This window comes from Cryptomeria japonica, chromosome 6, assembly GCF_030272615.1.
Source record: "Cryptomeria japonica chromosome 6, Sugi_1.0, whole genome shotgun sequence".
In the NCBI taxonomy this organism is placed as follows: Eukaryota; Viridiplantae; Streptophyta; class Pinopsida; order Cupressales; family Cupressaceae; genus Cryptomeria; species Cryptomeria japonica.
The window spans coordinates 5,376,954-5,396,338 of NC_081410.1; the positions used below are offsets into that span (position 1 = coordinate 5,376,954).

At 35.2% G+C, this 19,385-nt stretch overlaps 1 protein-coding gene across 7 annotated transcripts in view; it reads right to left on the reverse strand.

The window, feature by feature from the left end:
* The window catches only part of LOC131077564 (uncharacterized), a 79,763-nt gene that overhangs the window by 23,521 nt on the left and 36,857 nt on the right, over positions 1 to 19,385 (reverse strand). For all 7 annotated transcript variants that reach the window (XM_058015087.2, XM_058015086.2, XM_058015089.2 and 4 more), the window contains 3 exons: positions 13,230 to 13,316; positions 12,995 to 13,054; positions 12,811 to 12,897 (listed from right to left, as the gene is read on the reverse strand). In XM_058015087.2, coding sequence (XP_057871070.1) covers positions 12,811 to 12,897; positions 12,995 to 13,054; positions 13,230 to 13,316 — 234 coding nt within the window. The remainder of the gene's footprint in view (positions 1 to 12,810; positions 12,898 to 12,994; positions 13,055 to 13,229; positions 13,317 to 19,385) is intronic.

The window sequence follows — 19,385 nt, forward strand, 5'->3', positions numbered from 1 at the left end:
TGTCGAACGACGCCAGGAACAGGGCGCGACGTCGGAGGTTGCGAACAAGCGAAGCGGAGACGACGTCGGGAACAGGTCGCGACGTCGGAGGTCGCAAACAGGCGAAGCGGAGGTTGCAGACGGCCCTACAGGCACGCGAACACAAATCGCGAAAAAACGCGACTACCCTACGAACACAGGTCGCGGAAAAACGACGACCCTGCAGGTTGAAAACACAGATCGCGGCAACACGCGACGATCCTGCAGGTCGAAAAAAACCGACGATACCACCCCAGGAGCTAAAAAAAAACTTTGATGAATTTTTTCCAGAAAATAATTTCGAAAATTTCCACTAATTGGAAATTAGGATTAAAAAAATTTCGAAAAAAATTTCTCCTATAGCTCTGATACCATAAAATAATGCGAGACACGCAATGGATTTCAAAGAATTGATTCATTATCAGAATGAGCAAGACGCTCATAAATAATACAAAGATATTTACAAGAATAGCAAGTTTCTAAAAAGAAACTGTTGAGAAGATCGAAGACGATCTGTCTAAAATAGAATATACACTGTTGAGAATTAATACTAAAATTAACATTATTTTAATATTCTATTATCAATTCAATTAAGAACAGGAGTTACATTACAATTGAAAGAGGTTCTCTTTGCACCAGGTATCAAAAGGAATTTGGTCTCTATTTCAAGACTAGCTGATCAAGGATATCGTGTCACCTTCCATGAAGATAAAGTTCTACTCTAGCCTAAAAACTCTAACATAAAGAATGCTATTCCTATAGGATCTAGAGATGGTAGTTTATACAAATTATGTAATACTCAAAAACAAGCACTAAATCATGAAGTATCAAACTCTAATGAAATTTGGCATAGAAGATTAGGACATCTTCGATTTAGTGCCCTACCCTCTATAGGAAAAATTACCACAAGATTACCCAATCTAAAATCTGATCATGTTGGAACTTGTAAAGGATGTGCTCTAGGGAAGAACTCAAAAGGGTCCTTTCCCTCAAGTGAACACAAATCAAAAGTTGTACTAGAACTTGTCCACACTGATTAGTGTGGTCCAATGTCATTACCATCACTAGGGGGATTCTTGTATTACGTGATATTTGTTGATGATTACTCTAGGAAAACATGGATCTATTTCATAAAACTCAAAGAATCAAATGAAGTGTTATTGAAATTTAAAGAATTTAAGGCCCTAGTGGAAAATCAAACTGGGAAGAAAATAAAGACTCTAAGATCAGATAATGGGGTGAATATATCTCTGAAAATTTTAAAGAATTATGCATTTCTGTTGGGATTAAGAGGGAGTGTATTGTACCTTATAATCCTCAACAAAATGGAGTTGCAGAAAGAAAAAACAGAACAATCATCAAAGCTGCTAAAGCCATGATGCATGATCAAAATCTACATATCTCATTTTGGGTTGAAGCCTCAAATACAGTTGTGTACATTCAAAACAAATCCCTTCATTCAATCCTAGAGAATATAACACCTGAAGAAGCCTTTACAGGAAATAAACCAGATTTAAGCCATCTAAGAATCTTTGGTTGCCGCGTGTATATTCACGTTCCTAAAGAAAAGAGAACCAAACTAGAACCCTCCGAGAAGAAAGGCATATTTGTTGGCTACAATGAAACCACTAAAGGATACAGAGTCTATATTCCAGGACGAAGATCCATTGAAATCAGTAGAGATGTCAAATTTGAAGAAGATGCTGCTTATAAACTATCTCTAAGTGCAGAAGATGATCTAACTGCAGAATCAGATGAAAATCCTACAATTGAAAATCAGAGGGAGAATAGCATAGAAAATCATGAACTTCAATCACCTAATTTCGAAAATGCTGAAAATCCTAACAACAAGAAAAGACCACTATGGGCAAGCAAGATGATTGAAGAAAATAATGTGGAACCCGATGAAATCTTCAAAGAGAGTAAGAAAACAAGAAATCAATCATGCTATGTTGCCCTCATGACCGAACTTACAAAATCTGAACCATCAAATGTTGAAGTGGCTTTAACATGTCAAGCTTGGAAAAATGCAATGATTGAGGAATACCAACCTATCTTAAAAAATGATGTTTGGGACATTGTACCTAGACCAAAAGACAAATCAGTTGTCTCATCAAAGTGGTTATTCAAAATCAAATATGCACAAGATGGTAGTATTGAAAAACACAAAGTCAGATTCGTTGCCAGGGGGTTCTCTCAAAAGGCTGGAATTGATTACGAAGAGACAATTGCTCCAGTTGCTCGATATACTTTTGTAAGAACCATCATTGCCATTGCAGCTTCCAAAGGGTGGAAGATACACCAAATGGACGTGAAGACCGCATTTTTGAATGGTGTTATTGAGGAAGAAGCATATATAGAACAACCTGAAGGCTTTGCTACACATGATAGAAATCTCTATGTGTAGACTAAAAAAAGCTCTCTACGGCCTTAAGCAAGCTCCCAAGGCATGGTACGGAAGGATAGATAGTTATCTCTCCAAACTAGGATATTCCAAAAATGAAGCAGACTCTAACATATACTTCAAAATATCGGATGGTGACATGTTAATACTTGTTCTTTATGTTGATGACTTGTTGATAACAGGAGAAGATCACCTCATTGCAAAATGCAAACAAGATCTTGTGGTTGAATTCGATATGAAGGATCTAGGTCTACTGCACTATTTTTTGGGCCTAGAAGTATGGCAAAAAGAGAATTATATTTTCCTAAATCAAGGAAAATACACCACTGATATCCTGACCAAATTTGGTATGATAGATTGTAAGCCTCTATCCATTCCAATGGAAACAAATCTTCATAAGCTCAAAAGTGAAGCAGTAGATTCAGAACCTATAGATCCTACATACTATAGACAAATTATTGGATCTCTTATGTACCTGGTAAACACTCGCCCTGATATTTGTTACGCTACCAATGTGTTAAGTCATTTCATGTGCGAACCTAAGAAGATTCACCTAATGGCTGCTAAGCATATTCTGAGATACTTGCGTGGCACTATTGGACTTGGCCTGAAGTATAAAAATGTTGAGATACAACTCCAAGGGTATTCTGATTCCGACTGGGCAGGAAGTTCCATTGATCGTAAAAGTACAACGAGGTGTTGCTTTAGTGTTGGATCAGCTATGATATCCCGGTTTAGCAGAAAACAGTCAGCAGTTGCTCAGAGTTCCACTGAAGCCGAATATATGGCTGCCTCCATGGGAGCACGTGAGGCAGTATGGTTAAGGAAATTGCTAGTTGGACTATTTGAGAAGCCCCTAAACCCCACTGTAATTCACTGTGATAATCAAAGCTGCATCAAACTTTCTGTAAATCCAGTTTTTCATAATCGATCCAAGCATATAGAAATCCCATACCATTACATAAGAGATATGGTAGACAGAGATGTCATCAAATTGACCTACATCAGCACTGAAGAGCAAAGTGCCGACATATTCACCAAACCTCTTGCAAAGTTGAAAGTAGAGTACTTTAGAGGTAAACTTGGTATGACTAAATTATAATGGAAATTTCCGATATTAATCTTAATCATATGTAAATGATATATTCATGAATATCTTGAATGCAATATTGCATGTATGTGTTATGTCATGGAAGGTGACGATCTTTCATGTGATGGAAGTGTAAAATCGCTATTGTAAGGTGACGACTTCCACAATAGCTTGATCTGTTATCAAGATTGACTACATTAAGTTGTTGTCCCGGAATGTGCCGGAAATCTTGATACTAAATTTGCTATGACGAGTTATTGAATTGTTATCATTAAATGATTGTTCCGAAATATGTCGGAAATTATGATAACAATCATATCATGATTGACTACATTAATTTGATGTCCCGGAATGTGCCGGATATCATGATACTAAAATTATTTCACCTATGATAATGACAATGTTACAATTGTCACTAGAATCAAGGTTGTAATCTAATAAGACTTCAAGTAGTCGTTGTCCCAGAGTGCTAGATATCAGATAATCCATATCTCTTTGAGATATGAAGTATTTCACTAGTAAGTGTTACTAAGTGAATGATCATGTCAAATAAATGTGTATATCCAGAATGTTGTTCCTTAAAACTTAATTATGAAATTCAATCCTCTTTTGCTAAGAGGGAGTGTTAAGGATATAGCTTCATTCGGATTGAAGCAAGTAATATATAACAACATTGAATGAAGGGTCATGTCCTCGTAGGGTCATGACTCTACCTGGCATAAGCCACGTAGTAGTCATGCCCCTACGTGAACATGACTCTTCATCCTTTTATTTATAGGCATCGACACTTGTTGTGAACTAAAACCAATATCTGTGGCAGTTTCACGAACCAGCAAGTTGTCGATATTATCATAGAAGATTAATAGTTAGAGTTATATATATATATCGGAGGTAAAACATATTCATTGCAGTGATCTTATTAAAGTCTATCCTCACTACATATTACCAGACTATTGTATTCTCTATCTCTGATCTAAATTCCTTAACAGGAACTACCCTCAATATCTATTGGTTCACACTCTCTGAATGTAATTCTCTGATTGGCTAAGAAGAGTTTGTTGTAACAAACCCTAATTAGGATTTCATTGTAAAATCTTGGCCATTGATGGAGATTCAATCTTGGCCATTCATTGTAGTGGTTAATCAGCAAATAGTTAGCTAGAATAGTGAATAGAATAGAATAATAGATAACTTCAAAGAATAGCAATTAGAATGGAAGTTAGAGTAGGAGAAGGCAAAGATTGTTGCCAAATATGGTTGTAAAGAACAATTGATTTCATTGAAGTATGGTGAATATGATTTGTTACTTCAACAACCCACATGGTCTTTGCTTCTCAATTTGCTTTCATGTTTATTAGATTGAATGGAAGAATTTGGTGAATGTATTCATGTGGAATCTGCCTAGTCCATACCACTAGCCTCTCATTGATTGCAAGTGTGTCTTGCATGGTCAACTGGAATGATATGAGCTTAACTTCAAATTGTTACGCGTCCATTGTTTATGCATTAACTTGAATGGTGAACAATGTTCAATGGTAATGATTTGAACATCTTTGAAACGTCCTTAGAAGATTGCATTGAGCTTGTGTCAAATTGTTCAGTTTGATGGTGAGACCTCGCTCAGTAGGATTCCATAAAGTCATTCATCCATCTTCTTACATTCTAGGCCTTAAAATAGATTCTCTCAACCCTTCATCTTTTGCCCATTTTTTCAATTCAAGTTAGTTTAGGAAACAAAGCATCACCATATTGCAACATCAGATGATCTAAGTTCCAACAAATCAAGTATTCAGGCATTCAAACATAAGTCCCCTTATGATTCCAGCATAATCACATCAAACCAATGAACTTATCCACACGTAGTGACCCTACATTCATGAACCTTGGAGTCTTCTCAAGTGATCCTTAAGCTAATCTTCAGCATTCGAGAGATTTTGTTCAAGAGAGGATAAGATACTTTTGGGTATTTTATTTTGTGTTTGCATGTGCATAAAAAAACACATCAACAGCTGCCACCTTGTAAAAAAAGCAGAGAATCAATCAGTAAATAGTTTTTTGGACTGGTTCAACTGTGGTTACATTTGTCATCTCCGTGGGCGTGAGAATATAGAGTTCGGTGACAAATCTGTTAACCAACACAATATAAATCAGAAAATCGTCTTATATATTACAGATATATATCACAACTGATAGTCATGATTACATTAAGCAAGGAGAACACTCGTGTTAAGGAAGAACAATCATTATATCAACCATATAGTCCTCATTTGATTACGAAGACAATCAGCAGACTTATCGATGACATCATAATCACAGTAATGTTCCCAGCATGTTAAGAGTAAAGTGACAGGGAAGCTAACTATTGGTTAAAGCAATCATTATAATCGCGTTATGATTAATTATCCATAATTCACCCCTATATAAGAATATCAGAAATTGTTAAAAAAAAGCAGCGAGCAAGTGTTGCAAAGGTAAATACTGAAGTCAGCAATAAGGAGTGATAATATTGACAAAGGCAGTGATGTTAATACTGTAGGTATTCTGTCCTTCTTAAGAGAAGATACGAGCAGCTACTATATCCAGTCGTTTTGACAAACAATAAAATAATGGACAAACAGCAATCCACAATTAAGCTAAGACATTTGATTACCATGGAAGGGTGTGATCCAAATAATTTGCTAAAGAAGTCAAAACGAATATTAAAACCCATATTAATGAGTCAGCTTAGTTACAGGGCTACTACTCAAGAAGCAAATTGATTATTAGCAAATAATGGGATGCATCTCCTTGGATAGACGCCTCCTTCCACAAGGTCATCTTTTTTCTAAATAAATAAGAAAGTATTTGAGGGAGATTAAAATGTGGATTCGAGGAGCGTTGAATAAGGAGATTGATATTCTGGTCAATATATCGATTGCTGATTCAAGCATTTGACATACAGCCTGATACGCTGAGTAAACCCTTTGATGTCTACAATATTGATTTACTGTATTAATAGATAAATATAATTCTCAGAATAAGGTAAGTTCATAGGTAAAATAAAATATTTTCCTAAAGAAATATGGTTATTCATTAGCAGTGTCAGTAATAGATCTCATAATTTTAAGGAATCCTTATGTAACTAAATATTAGAAGAAACTCATATATTTCTGATTTAATCTCTGTTAGTTTTGCTAATGCCTATGGAGGATGGGCTAGATTTGTGCTAAGGGAGAGGCAATCTAATTCCAACCAATTAGGTGTTCCCAAGATGAGGTAAGGATCAGTGTCCCGAGATGGGGTAAGGGACAGCATCCGTAAACCTTGAGGGAGCCTCTTGCAGTTTGGTTTCTCAGCACCCTGGTAACATGATTACCCCTTCCTCCCTTAGGGTTAGGTAGTAACAAGGTTAGATCATAATATAGAGGGCTATGAATTATAAAATGTCAAATTAATTCCAAAAAGCATAATAACTTGATAATACATTCAGTAATGTATGATAATTGTTGAAAACATGACAGCTTCCAAGTAGGGGACATTACATAAACCTGGTGTATATGATGTATTTTTCTTTCTTTAACTCCACAACACAAACACTTCAATCAACTCTTGCTTTATGATTCTATATCTTTCACATACCCCTTCATGAGAGGTGCGAAGTCCTTCCAAGGAGTTATCTTTATCAAAGGAGGTGTCTCAAAACAATCTTTAATTTAATCTTGATTACTTAACAAATGTGAATATTTCTTTCTTAAGGAAAGCCTTTCTTCAACATAGTCGCTGCCTTTTCTTTATTATTAACAAGCTTGTAATTGCTATTAATAATATCGCACCCTTCTCTTTTTCCTTAATCTCGCCTTTTTGCAATTTGTCTTATGTCTTGGCTTTTTACTTTTGTCTTATTCATGCCCAGCGCTAACTTCGTAATTATTTGTCTTCTTCGTAAACTACTTGCTACAATAATAATAAAAGTTAGTTAATGTAAAGGTCTTCTTTAATAAAATAGGTTGATATCATAATTGCTGGATGGTTGTTCTTTATATGTCTTCATACATCTCTGTATTTGTAAAATTATATTAACTTTTCTTTTAACTCTAATCAAATCATCAATGACATTTTGTCTATTTACCTGACATCAATGACAACTTTTCAACAATAGCCCCCTTTGCCATTGATGGCAACCTCTTAAGGAAATCACCTTGAAGATCCAATGCTCCCCCTTGCTCATCTTCTCCCCCTTTGACATCACTACAAATGTATCTATAGAGCTGTAAGACAGTGCAATAACGAGATCCCCCCTATGTATAGATCTCCTTAACGGCTGGAAGGAGAGGGTATCAACCCTAACTTTTGCCTAAGACACTCAAAAGTTTCTTTGGGAAGAGGCTTCATGTTAATTTTAAGCAATCAGATGTTAATTTAAGCAATTAGATTATAATCAGACTGTGAATGAACAGTAACAGCAATAAAACACAAGACAAAACACACCAATACCCTGGGAAAACCTCCCTCTTGGAGGTGAAAAACCCAGCCTCAAATACAATATGTATTATCTCAAATGCAGGCAATTACAAGGCAACAAACTTATCTCAGATTGCTGTTCAATATATCAATGAAGATTGCAGCCCTTATCAACAGTAGATAGTTAGGAGGATCAGATTCGCACAAGAGGAGTCCTTATCAAAGTTCGCATGAAGATCTTTGACAACTTCGCCACAAACAATCAACCTTGAAGAGTTCGCACAATAGGCTTATACAAATTCGCATGAGTTAAGGAGAGATCGCTGCTTGGAGAGCAGATAACATTTGCATGAGATGTTGATGATGTAATGACTTCATTTGCTGCTGGATTTATATCTCACCTTTGGCGTCAACCCTCAAGTCGGCTTGTATTTAATTAATTGATTTATTTACATTTAAGTGCCTTCACGTTACAAGTTTTGATCCAGCCCAAAGTTACAAATAAGTGCCTCCACGTTACATGTTTGGGTCAACCCAAGGTTACAATTAATTGCCTCCACGTTACATGTTTGGGTCTAGCCCAAAAAATTTGGATTTACATGAGAGATAATACATTTGTATTTAGAATGCAATAATCAAGTATCCGAGCTAGCTATTATTTTCAACACTTCATAAATATATCCGCAACCTGTTCTTTGGTGGCCAATTTCAATTGTTCCCTCAAGAAATGGTATTTGATGGGGATGTGTTTAGTCCTTGAGTGCATCACTGGATTTTTGGAAACATTAATTGCACTTGTATTATCACAAAATACGGATATTGGGTGATCGTACTTTACTTTGATATCTTTCAAAGTTTGTTGCATCCAAAGAACTTGAGTGCAACATGAAGTTGCTACAATGTATTTTGCTTCAGCAGTGGATAGAGAGACTAAAGCTTGTTTCTTACTAAACCATGAAAGAAGACTATTGCCCAAAAAGAACACACTACCACTAGTCCTCTTTCTATCATCCAAACCACCTACCCAATCAACATTTGTATATGCTTTTAAGGTGAATTCTTCACCTCTTGGGTAACATAAACCAAAATCCGAGTTCCTTTTAGTATTTGAAGATTCTCTTCACTACCTATAAATGTGTATCTTTAGGAATTTCTTGAAACCTTTCCACCATCCCAACTGCCTACATCATATCACGTCTTGAAGCTGTCATATAAAGCAAAATTCCTATCAAAGATCTATAGAGAGTTTGGTTTGCCTTGGGAGATTCATCATTCTTGCTTAACTTACATTTTGTGACCACTGCTGTACTCACAAGATTGCAATCCTGCATTATAAACCTTTTTTAATATCTCTTTAGCATACTTAGTTTATGAAATAAAAATTTTGTTACTAAATTGAGAGACTTGTAATCCTAGGAAGAAAGAGAGTTCACCTAACATGGACATTTCAAATACTTTTTGCATCTTCTAAGCAAAATCTTGACACATTCTATTTTTGTTGCCTCCAAGATGATATCGTCCACATTTGCTACAAAAATCAATTATTGATCCTCAACTTTGAAATAGAAATTGTTGTCTGCTACACCTCTTTTGAACCCTTGTTCTTGCAAGTATTTATCTAATCTAGAATACCAACCCTGTGAGCTTGCTTTAATCCATAAAGAGCTTTCTTGAGTTTGAATACATAGTCTTTGTTTTCTAACAAGATGAATCCTTCAACTTGTTCAATATAAACCTCCTCTTCTAGATGTCCATTGAGAAATGCTGATTTGACATCCATTTGATAAACTTAAAAAAATTTGTGGTAAGCAAATGCTAGGAACATCCTTATGGCCTCTAGTCGTGCAACTAAGGCAAATGATTCTTCAAAGTCAACCCCTTCTACTTGAGCATAGCCTTTACATGCCAACCTTGCTTTATTCTTTACCACTTGACCATCTTCATTTAGTTTTATTTATGAACACCCACTTGGTACCAATTACAATTTTATCCTTGGGTCTTAGGACAATTTCCGAGTTCCATTTTTCTCCATAAAATCTTTGGGTTCAATTGTAGAAAGTAAAGACATATATCCTAGTGTGGTGGCCAATCTTCTCCTTGTTTGGATTTTTGTATACATGTCTCCAATGACTAGATCTTTTGGATGATTTTTCTGAACAATTTTTGATAGTGTTTTAGGTGCCTTTGTTGGTAGTGAAGATTTCTCATTTTCAACTTCTTCCTCTTCTTCTTTGCAATTTAATTCTTCTTCATGAACAACTTCTTGTGTTATTTCTCCTTGATGCGTGTTATCATCTATATGAACATTTCCACTTTCAATGATTTTGTGCAACCTTTTATTATAGCACCTGAAAGCTTTGCTTCTTGAAGAATAGCCAAGAAATATCCCTTCATCGGATCCAGCATCAAATTTGCCTAGATTCTCTTCATCTCTCTTTAGATAGCACTTGCTACCAAATACTTTGAAGTACTTAACTGTGGCAGGCCTACCTTTCCAAAGTTCATATGGCATCTTTTTCATGATAGACTCTGCTTTGCATTCAATTTAAAATATAAAATGTATGCCTGCTTCTCTCCAAAATGAGTCTAATAACTTGGACTCATTAAGCATGGTTCTTTACATTTCTTGCACCGTTATATTTTTCCTCTCCACAACTCCATTTTGTTGTGGTGTTCTTGCAGCTGAAAAGTGTCTTTCACAAAACTCCTCAAATTCATTTGAGGTGAACTCACCACCAAATCTGATCTTAGACATTTAATTTTTAATCCGGTTTCATTTTCTACTAAAGCCTTAAATATCTTAAACTTCTAGTGCTCCAGATTTTTCTTTCAAAAAAGTTACCCAAGTAAATTTAGAGTAACCATCAATTAACAACATAAAGTAACTTTCACCTTGCATACTTTTTGTGCAGGTTGGTCCACAAAGGTCTGTATGGATGAGCTCCAATGGTTTAGATGGTGAATACTCCTTTGTTTTTAAGCTAACCCTTGTTTGCTTCCCAAGTTGGCAGTGATTGCAAAACAATGTTTGAAGGAAAAATTTTGGCATATCCCTTAAGTCTTAATGCCTTTGTATTGCTGATTTTGACAAGATTGTCAAAGTTTATGTGTCCCATCCTCCTATGCCAAAGCCAATTTTCATCTTCTTTTGCCATTAAACATTTCTCAATCCCTTAAGTCTTAATGCCTTTGTATTGCTGATTTTGACAAGATTGTCAAAGTTTATGTGTCCCATCCTCCTATGCCAAAGCCAATTTTCATCTTCTTTTGCCATAAAACATTTCTCACTTCTATTTTCATCTATGATGTCGAGATTATTAGCTGTCCTATATGGTTCTTCTTCCCAAGTTGGCAGTGATTGCGAACGGTGTTTGAAAGAGATTTTTTGGCATATCTCTTACCGCCTTTGTATTGCTGATTTTGACAAGATTGTCAATGTTGATGTGTCCCATCCTTCTATGCCAAAGACAACTTTCATCTTCTTTTGCCATAAAACATTTCTTACTTCCATTTTCATTTATGATGTAGAGATTATTAGCTGTCCTATTAGATAAGGAAAAACATTTGGGCAGCTCCCCTTGAATAGAATGATTCCTGCTAATCCAGAATAATCATGGCTGCTGTTTTACAATAGTTCTCACAATGGAGAAATTTTCCCAGTTCATGATAACAGCACAAATATTTTGATGACTCCCCAGCATGTTCCTCCCATCATGACCATCCAGGTATACAGTAACCAATGCAGCAATTCATCCAACAACATTTGTATGGCCATGGACTTCCCAAGGTGAAGATTAATGACCCAAATTGAAATATGAAACTGAGACTGGACAGAAAACTCCATAGAAATATAGAAATATGTTTTTACTCCAATATTTTTGCAGCATCTGAACAGCAAAGGGAAAACACCAAAAATCCAAAAAATGTATATAATAATATATTTAAATTTATAGTATTCCAAAAGACACATTTTAATAAAATGGGAAGCATGACTTTGTGTTGCAACTTCTTGGAATGATGTGTTATGTGTTTTTCTCTCTCTTGATGACACATTTTAATTAAATGGGAAGCATGACTTTGGGTTGCAACTTCTCAGAATGATGTGTTAGCATGTTTTTAACTTTTTTCTCTCTTGAGCATGTGCTTTGTAGTTACCTTTATCATGTACAAAAAGGTTAACTGACTTTTTTATAGAAAATAGTCATCAAAGATAAGAATTGACTATCAAATGCTCTCAAATTGTGAAACCCCTCGAAAATAGAATATCTAAGAAAAAATCTTGAACAGGCATGGGCACCAGATCAAGCCTAAAATCTCCAAAACAGTATGGCACTCCATGCAGCCAAGATAATTAGTCTCCAATGGACTACCTTCTAAAGCCAAATCTTCAAAAGCGTCTCGAGTTCGGGTACTAGTTATTTTTAAATAAATTATTAAATTCCTATGCGTCTGATATTGATCCACTCCTTATCCATGCATTGGTGTTTTCCTGTCAAGGGAGAACTCAAAATGTTCTAAAGACATGACCTATAAAGTATAAACTATAAACTATAAGCAGACAAGCTGTATATAGGTTAACAAACATGATTCCTGAAAGGTAAATTTCATGAGAATTTTCTTCCTCACAAATCAAGGCCCTTAGAAAATTCAGCACAAAACATTCATGAGGACATTGAAGATAATTAATAGCAAAATGTGGTCTCAAAATCATGATCATATCTGTCCCTGCAGCTTTTAACAGAATCTCCAAAAGATGAGACTAATACTAAGAAAGTGTAGCAAAAATACGAAATTAGAAGAAAAAACCAACAGTAGATGCTCTTATCTCTATATACAAATCTGGCACAAGAATGTATACCTGAAATTGGCCAGCCAGACGCCGGTACTGACCAAAGAGGTAATTCATTTCCCTAGGACCAACACCCATGTCCTCTGAAGGCAGATCCTATAATAGCAGGGAATATTATGCAAAATTTAATATGTGCATCATATTGTTTATGCAGTAAAATAAATGTGCACAACACAGTGATATTCATTATCACCTGACTAGGACCAAGATGACGGTAAATCTCTTCCATGAAGCTTTGACAAAATCGCATTACCTGGTTAGCATGATATATATGCTCTGAAATGAGATAAAAACTAAATGCAAAAATTATCCAACCCTCTAAAACAAAATAAAAGAAAATGCACTAAGTACCCAACATTCTATAAATCATTATAACTTATATACAAAGCCAAAGAGTGTGTTGTTCCACAAACGACTTCAATTCCAACCTCATTGTCACTTTTGCCTTTTGGATCAAAGTCACTACCCCCCGCAGCACCACCAAATCTGTATCGTGAGAGAGCATTTTTAAAAGTCTGTTGAAAACAAAGTCTTAGTTAAGAGAAATGCCACCAATGCAGTAAAAGTTAATTAAAAGATGGTATTTTCTTGCAGTTAAACCACTGAAATAATAAATAAAGGAATTTAGTCAATTGATCATCTAGCACTTCCCTAGAAGAATGGTTGGTAAATTTGATAGAATACACAAATTACAACCAAAGAAACCATGTAAATCTTGTGGGTACTTCTTCAAGCGATCTTTGTTTCTTCTTTTTCATTGTACTGCTTGGCTTCTTTTGTATTAAATCAACTACTCTATGATCAATTTAATCTTCATTTTTGTCGTTTCAAATTTAATGTACATGAAAATTTCATAGTCATTGGATTGAAATCTAGAGCTTCTATACAAACTGCATGTATTTTGATCTCATTAACATTTCAGATCACACTCATTGATCCATCATCAAAATGAGCAAAATTATAGAAAATTTGCAGAATAAGCTCAAAATAAAGTGGTTTAGAGATGCCCATAGTGACACAGAAGCCAAAGGAAAGGGGGTAGGGAATAAATAGTCAGCAAAAAAATTAATTGAACACGTGTAATCTCTATCGACTCTGAAAATTTTAATTTTACCTCCTTAGCTCTCTATCATTCTGATGATGGATCACAAAGTGTGATCTGAAACACATGCAAACTAAACTTTACAAAGTCAAATTCAGAAATTACATGTGTTCAATATTATGGACTGTATAATAATAAATCTGATGTCTTTAGAAATTCAAATGTCAAACCTTCAGCATTGTTAACTCTAAAAAATAGCAAAATCAAAAACCAGTGTTCCACAGAGATGCGTCTCCTGTAGGGGGATGTTTCCGAGACTTGGGGACTTGGGGGAAACATCCCCCCACAGAACTACCACTTCCGCCACCTCTGGCAGGGACGCAGCTGGGTCACTTGCTATATGTCACATACCATTACATACTGATTGCAACCTTTAACTTCATGAAAACTAGTTGGCCTTTCATGGGACACTCACAGAGATGTTATTTTGCAGAGTTCGCCTTGAAGATTTCAATTCACCTTTATTTTTTATATCAGCACCACTCCCCCACCACCACTCCGCCGCTGTCCCCCCACCGTCCCCTCGCCGTCCCCAAATTTAGGTCCTTGGTCTCCCCATTGCCCCGTCCCCCAACCAGGAAACTCCATGGAACATTGTCAAAAACTAACCAGTATTATAATAGTAAGTTTAAGAATATAACTAGCAATAATATATTCAATGAAATATTTATATTTTGAAATTTATTTGATATAAGAAAAGTTAAAAATTAATATAAAAAGGCTCTTAAGAAAGTGCAGTTCTAATTAAATATACTGACTACAAATACTAAACAAGATGAAAAAGGGCCATATACATAGGACTATAACCTAGTAAAATGATAAGGATCTCATATAAGAAGAATTATAACCTAATAAATTGATAAGGAATGAGACCTAGGGAAAAAATTTCCATGGTTTAAGAGTGTCAATGATGGGTTGACATGAGTGATTCAGCCCCCAACCTTCCTCTCTATACAGGTTCAGAGGGCATTTGTTACTTTCAACCATTTCCCTAAGATTTCTTTTCCAATAATTATCATTTCTCACTAGGGTACTGATAAAGTCTAGATGGATAGATTTCATAGTTTTAAAATAATGCTCCACAAGGGCAGATTTATTGACACACTCATGTATAATATCAGCATTATGTTCATAGATCCTAGTGTGAATGAACTCACCAGTTTGCCCAATGTAAACATTGCCATCAATAGAAACCAGAATCTAAGAGGCGTTCTCTTTAATCGATCCATGTGATAGAATAATAAATGTGGGACAATTGGGGTCAATGTCAAGGCTGGACCATTGGGGTCATAATTGGACGTCACTAATCAAGTTGAGTGTCAAATTTTCCATGTCCTTGACAATTGAAAACTAAAACAGTTGGTTTCAGGTAGGTCAAGGTGGGAAGAGTGGTCTAGAACATCCCCAAAGGCCCTAAACCAGAATGTTGATGCCAAAACTGTTAGACAAGACTTTTCATAACAAATTTACCCATTATAATAGGAGGTGAATATGCAAATGCCCCAACAAACATGTAATCACCACAATGAATGCATTAATGGCTAGTGGCAAACAGGACTTTGTCAACTGGTGGATCCACATTTTATACATGTGAGCAGAAAAGAATGTGAACAGCATGAAATTTTGGCAGTTCAATTGGGCAGCTATTGATCTTCCATTGGCCATGGAGGTGAGAGGTGACCTATTTGAAGGTGCTAAACAAATTTTCACAAGTTAGTTCTTTCGGCAAACATACACATGCACTAACCAAAAGATTTTGCTAGTATCATGATAGAGCAGGCATGAAGAATCAACAAGGAGTACTATTGTAATGCTTGTACACTCTTGATATAGTGGCATGAGGCAAAATATTACACTCTTCCTAGAATTTTTCCCTTTTTTTAAAGGCTTTCTTTTAGCTGAATTCAGTGTTGTCTCATTTGTGTGTATGTACTCTCTGGTTGTGTTTAAGTCTGTTTCACATTCATTAATTAGCATAGTAATTGTAATTGATGAATTGAACCAATTTAATTTAATTATTTGAAAAGAACGATATATGTAATTGGTCAAGAGACTTGAGGCATAGCTTCACTTCTTTGCAAATCAATGATGTTTTGCTTGGAAAGATCCTATTCTTCACTTTCCCATGAGATCTAATGAAAGTCATAATGCCTTTCTTCTTTCAAATTTTTGAGATCTTGTTGGAAATACCTATTGCATAAGGAAGAAAAGCCATAGAGGTATCAATGGAGAAATTACTCTCAGCATTAATCCCACAACCCTTCTTCGCTTGGTTAATGGCCCTAGAGATCCACTTGCTCATATAGTTGTTTAATTTTAAAACTTCATTAAGTGCAAGATTTCTTGATCAATATGATCATCATCACACACCTGGAAGGCTCTCATAGCAAGAGGTTTTATGACACCTGTTTAATGGAAAGGATGATGATAAGATAATGCATGTAAGTATTGGTCTATTTAACTGATTTTCTATACACTTTTTGGGCTATGGATACATTAGGTTTCCTAAGGAGATGAATGTTAAGGAAATGGAGTAGTTTGTCGTACTCTAGTTCCTTGCTAAAGTAACACTATCAATAAATGTCATTTAAATGGGAGTGAAACTAAGCTTTGTGTCATCTCTATAACATTTTCCACCATCACAGTTTGTGTCATCTACATAATGTCTCAACCATCTTGGTTTCAAAGGGAAGGAATTGAGGGATTTCTCTAAGTACTCCATGCAGATATTAACAATTACTAGGGATAATGGGAAACCTATAACCACTCCATTTGATTGCTCATAGCAAACACTCTTGAAAGTGGCGAAACTTGATCTAAGTCAATGTTGATGGGAGAACCAATGTCATTGTCCAACAAATTCTTAAACACATCACTCACATCATTGATAGAGATCGTAGTACACTACATTAAAGCTAACATGGATTTCATGCTCACCTACCTTATCCTACATAAAATTTACAAATTTGATAAATCGTTGATAAGGAAATTAGTTTGTCCCATAAGAGGTTAAGTTTTCTTAGCAATAAAAAAGGCTAAGTTGTGTGTGGGAGTGTCGATGGTGTCTATGATTGGTCTTAAAGGGACACCTTGTTAATAAATTTAAGAAATTCCAAAAATCCTTGATGACGTCTCTTTGTTAGGGATGAGTAGTTTTTAGTTCTACCATTAAAGGAGGAATGGTTAATAGTGAGTTGGAATTCTCTTGTGACCATGGAAACTAGGTTGGAATCAAGAACCTTGTAACCACCACTATTTAAGATGATCTCAACCATCTTCATCTCATAATCACTTTGTCCAAAAAGCCTTTTCCCAAATCATTTCTAATTTAGCATTGACACTTATTTGATCATTCAAGATTATTTTGCCGTTCTCCCTAAGTAAATGCTTGTCACAATATTCCTTTTTAAGAAAATTAGTCTTCCTGTAGGTGTTTTGATCATACTAATCTTTATTAAAAGAAGATAGCAAATAAAAACAACATTGCATAACTAACTCTAATAGGCTCTAGTTGTTAATGCATAACTACGCATATGATATTAAACTTCCTTGTCAGCCCCCTAGGTCACAAGTTGTGAGTGTTACACAAAATATTCAAAGATAAGGTTCATTTATCAAAGAACTATTCCAAGATTAAACAACAAGATATGAATCACAAGTAAAACTATGCAAGAAAAGAAATGCCATGAAATCATTCAGACATGCAAAATTTGCCAAAAGGAAGTCCATGTGCTATTAAATTAATTACAAATATTTCAAAATAATGATAAAAGAAAACTATGCAAGAAAAGAAATGCCATGAAATCATTCAGACATGCAAAATTTGCCAAAAGGAAGTCCATGTGCTATTAAATTAATTACAAATATTTCAAAATAATGATAAGAGAGCTAAAACATGCTTAATGGAGAAGTTCTTAAGGCCATAAAAGGAAGACACCAATGGACTCTTCAAATAGAGTGGAAAGCCCAAAAATAGTTACAAAGTGACTCCAATCATTGCCTTATTCAATCTTAGTGTACTTATTTACCATGTAGCAAACAATTTGTCTTCCTAGAGTACTTATTTACCATGTATTCAGTAGTTTGTCTTCCTTGCATACCTATTTAAACATGCCTAGAACCTAACAAAACTTTTAAAGAAAAGCCTAGTGAACAATTTGTCCATTTTCTCTCACAACTATGGGTCATGCCATTACCTAGAAACTTATTAATTGAATGCTTTGGGCATTCATTATACAAACAATTTGAGTCCTATTAACTATAAAATAAATATTGTGCAGGAGGCTTGACTATAATGGCAACTCCATAAAATAAAAATCAATTTGAGTTCAACAGGGCATGAATGGATGTTAGACACATTATTCCAATAGATGAACAAATAGGAGTTGGCATTTCACTATCTTCTTATTTTGTAGATCCAACCAGCCCACATGGGATGGTTTATTTGGACAAGAATACATATTATTTATAGGAACTCTATCAGCATACAACCAACAATAACAAGTAGAAATAGTAATCAATCTACACATAGGAATCATGTATTGATGCTTTCCACAATCAAGTCTCTTCCCACCAAATTCATTCTGTGAGTTTACAAAATTTGAATTTAATAACAAATTGCATTTGGAGAAAACTAATTATTTTTGAAAGGAAGCAAAGTATGTTGAAATAACTCCTAAACCAATTTCAGAGGACACTAATGTGCAAATTTTACATCTTTACAATTAGAAAAATAAAAAACACATATAAACAAGTATACCATAACACAAGTGTATATAAGAAAATCTTTGCAATATAGAAAACCTACACTCCAAAACACAAACCAATTGTGTGTTCACATCACAAGTTATAATACAATCTCAAGGAGATGCCCTTACAAGAGTATCATGAACATACAACTACAAAGAAATTCTAACCACATAACAATGCCTGCAAATCAACTATCTCGAGCTCCACCTCACCCGCCCAATTGATAAGAGAAACAATACACAAAACCATCAAATGCTAATTACAAAACCATGAGCTAAACCCACCTAAAATGTGGCACCCAAATCCCTAGTTAGAAATACAACACCCAAATCACAAGACAAAGTCCATATGCTAAAAATAGCATGTTCCTTCCACCTGCCATAAGTTTGCAATAATCCACTCAATAACTTAGGTGTTCCATTTTGGCTTCATCATCTCCAATCAAAAATATCTTATGATATGTTCTAACACACGTCATAAGTTGTTCAAGTGTAACCCACTCTTACAACTGTTTTTTGTGCCCTAGATGCTTTTATGTTTCCAATGTGGGAGGCTCAAAGGCCATAACAATTGATCCAAGATACTATTGGAGCCCCTCTTTTCAAATTGTAGAACTCCAAAAGATTTATGCAACAAGCATCCTTGGAAGCGATGCCAAACCCAGAATTTTCATTTTGGCCAAAAACTAACTTTCTACCTAAAAATTGAGCTTTTGTGTTTCATAGTTCAAAAA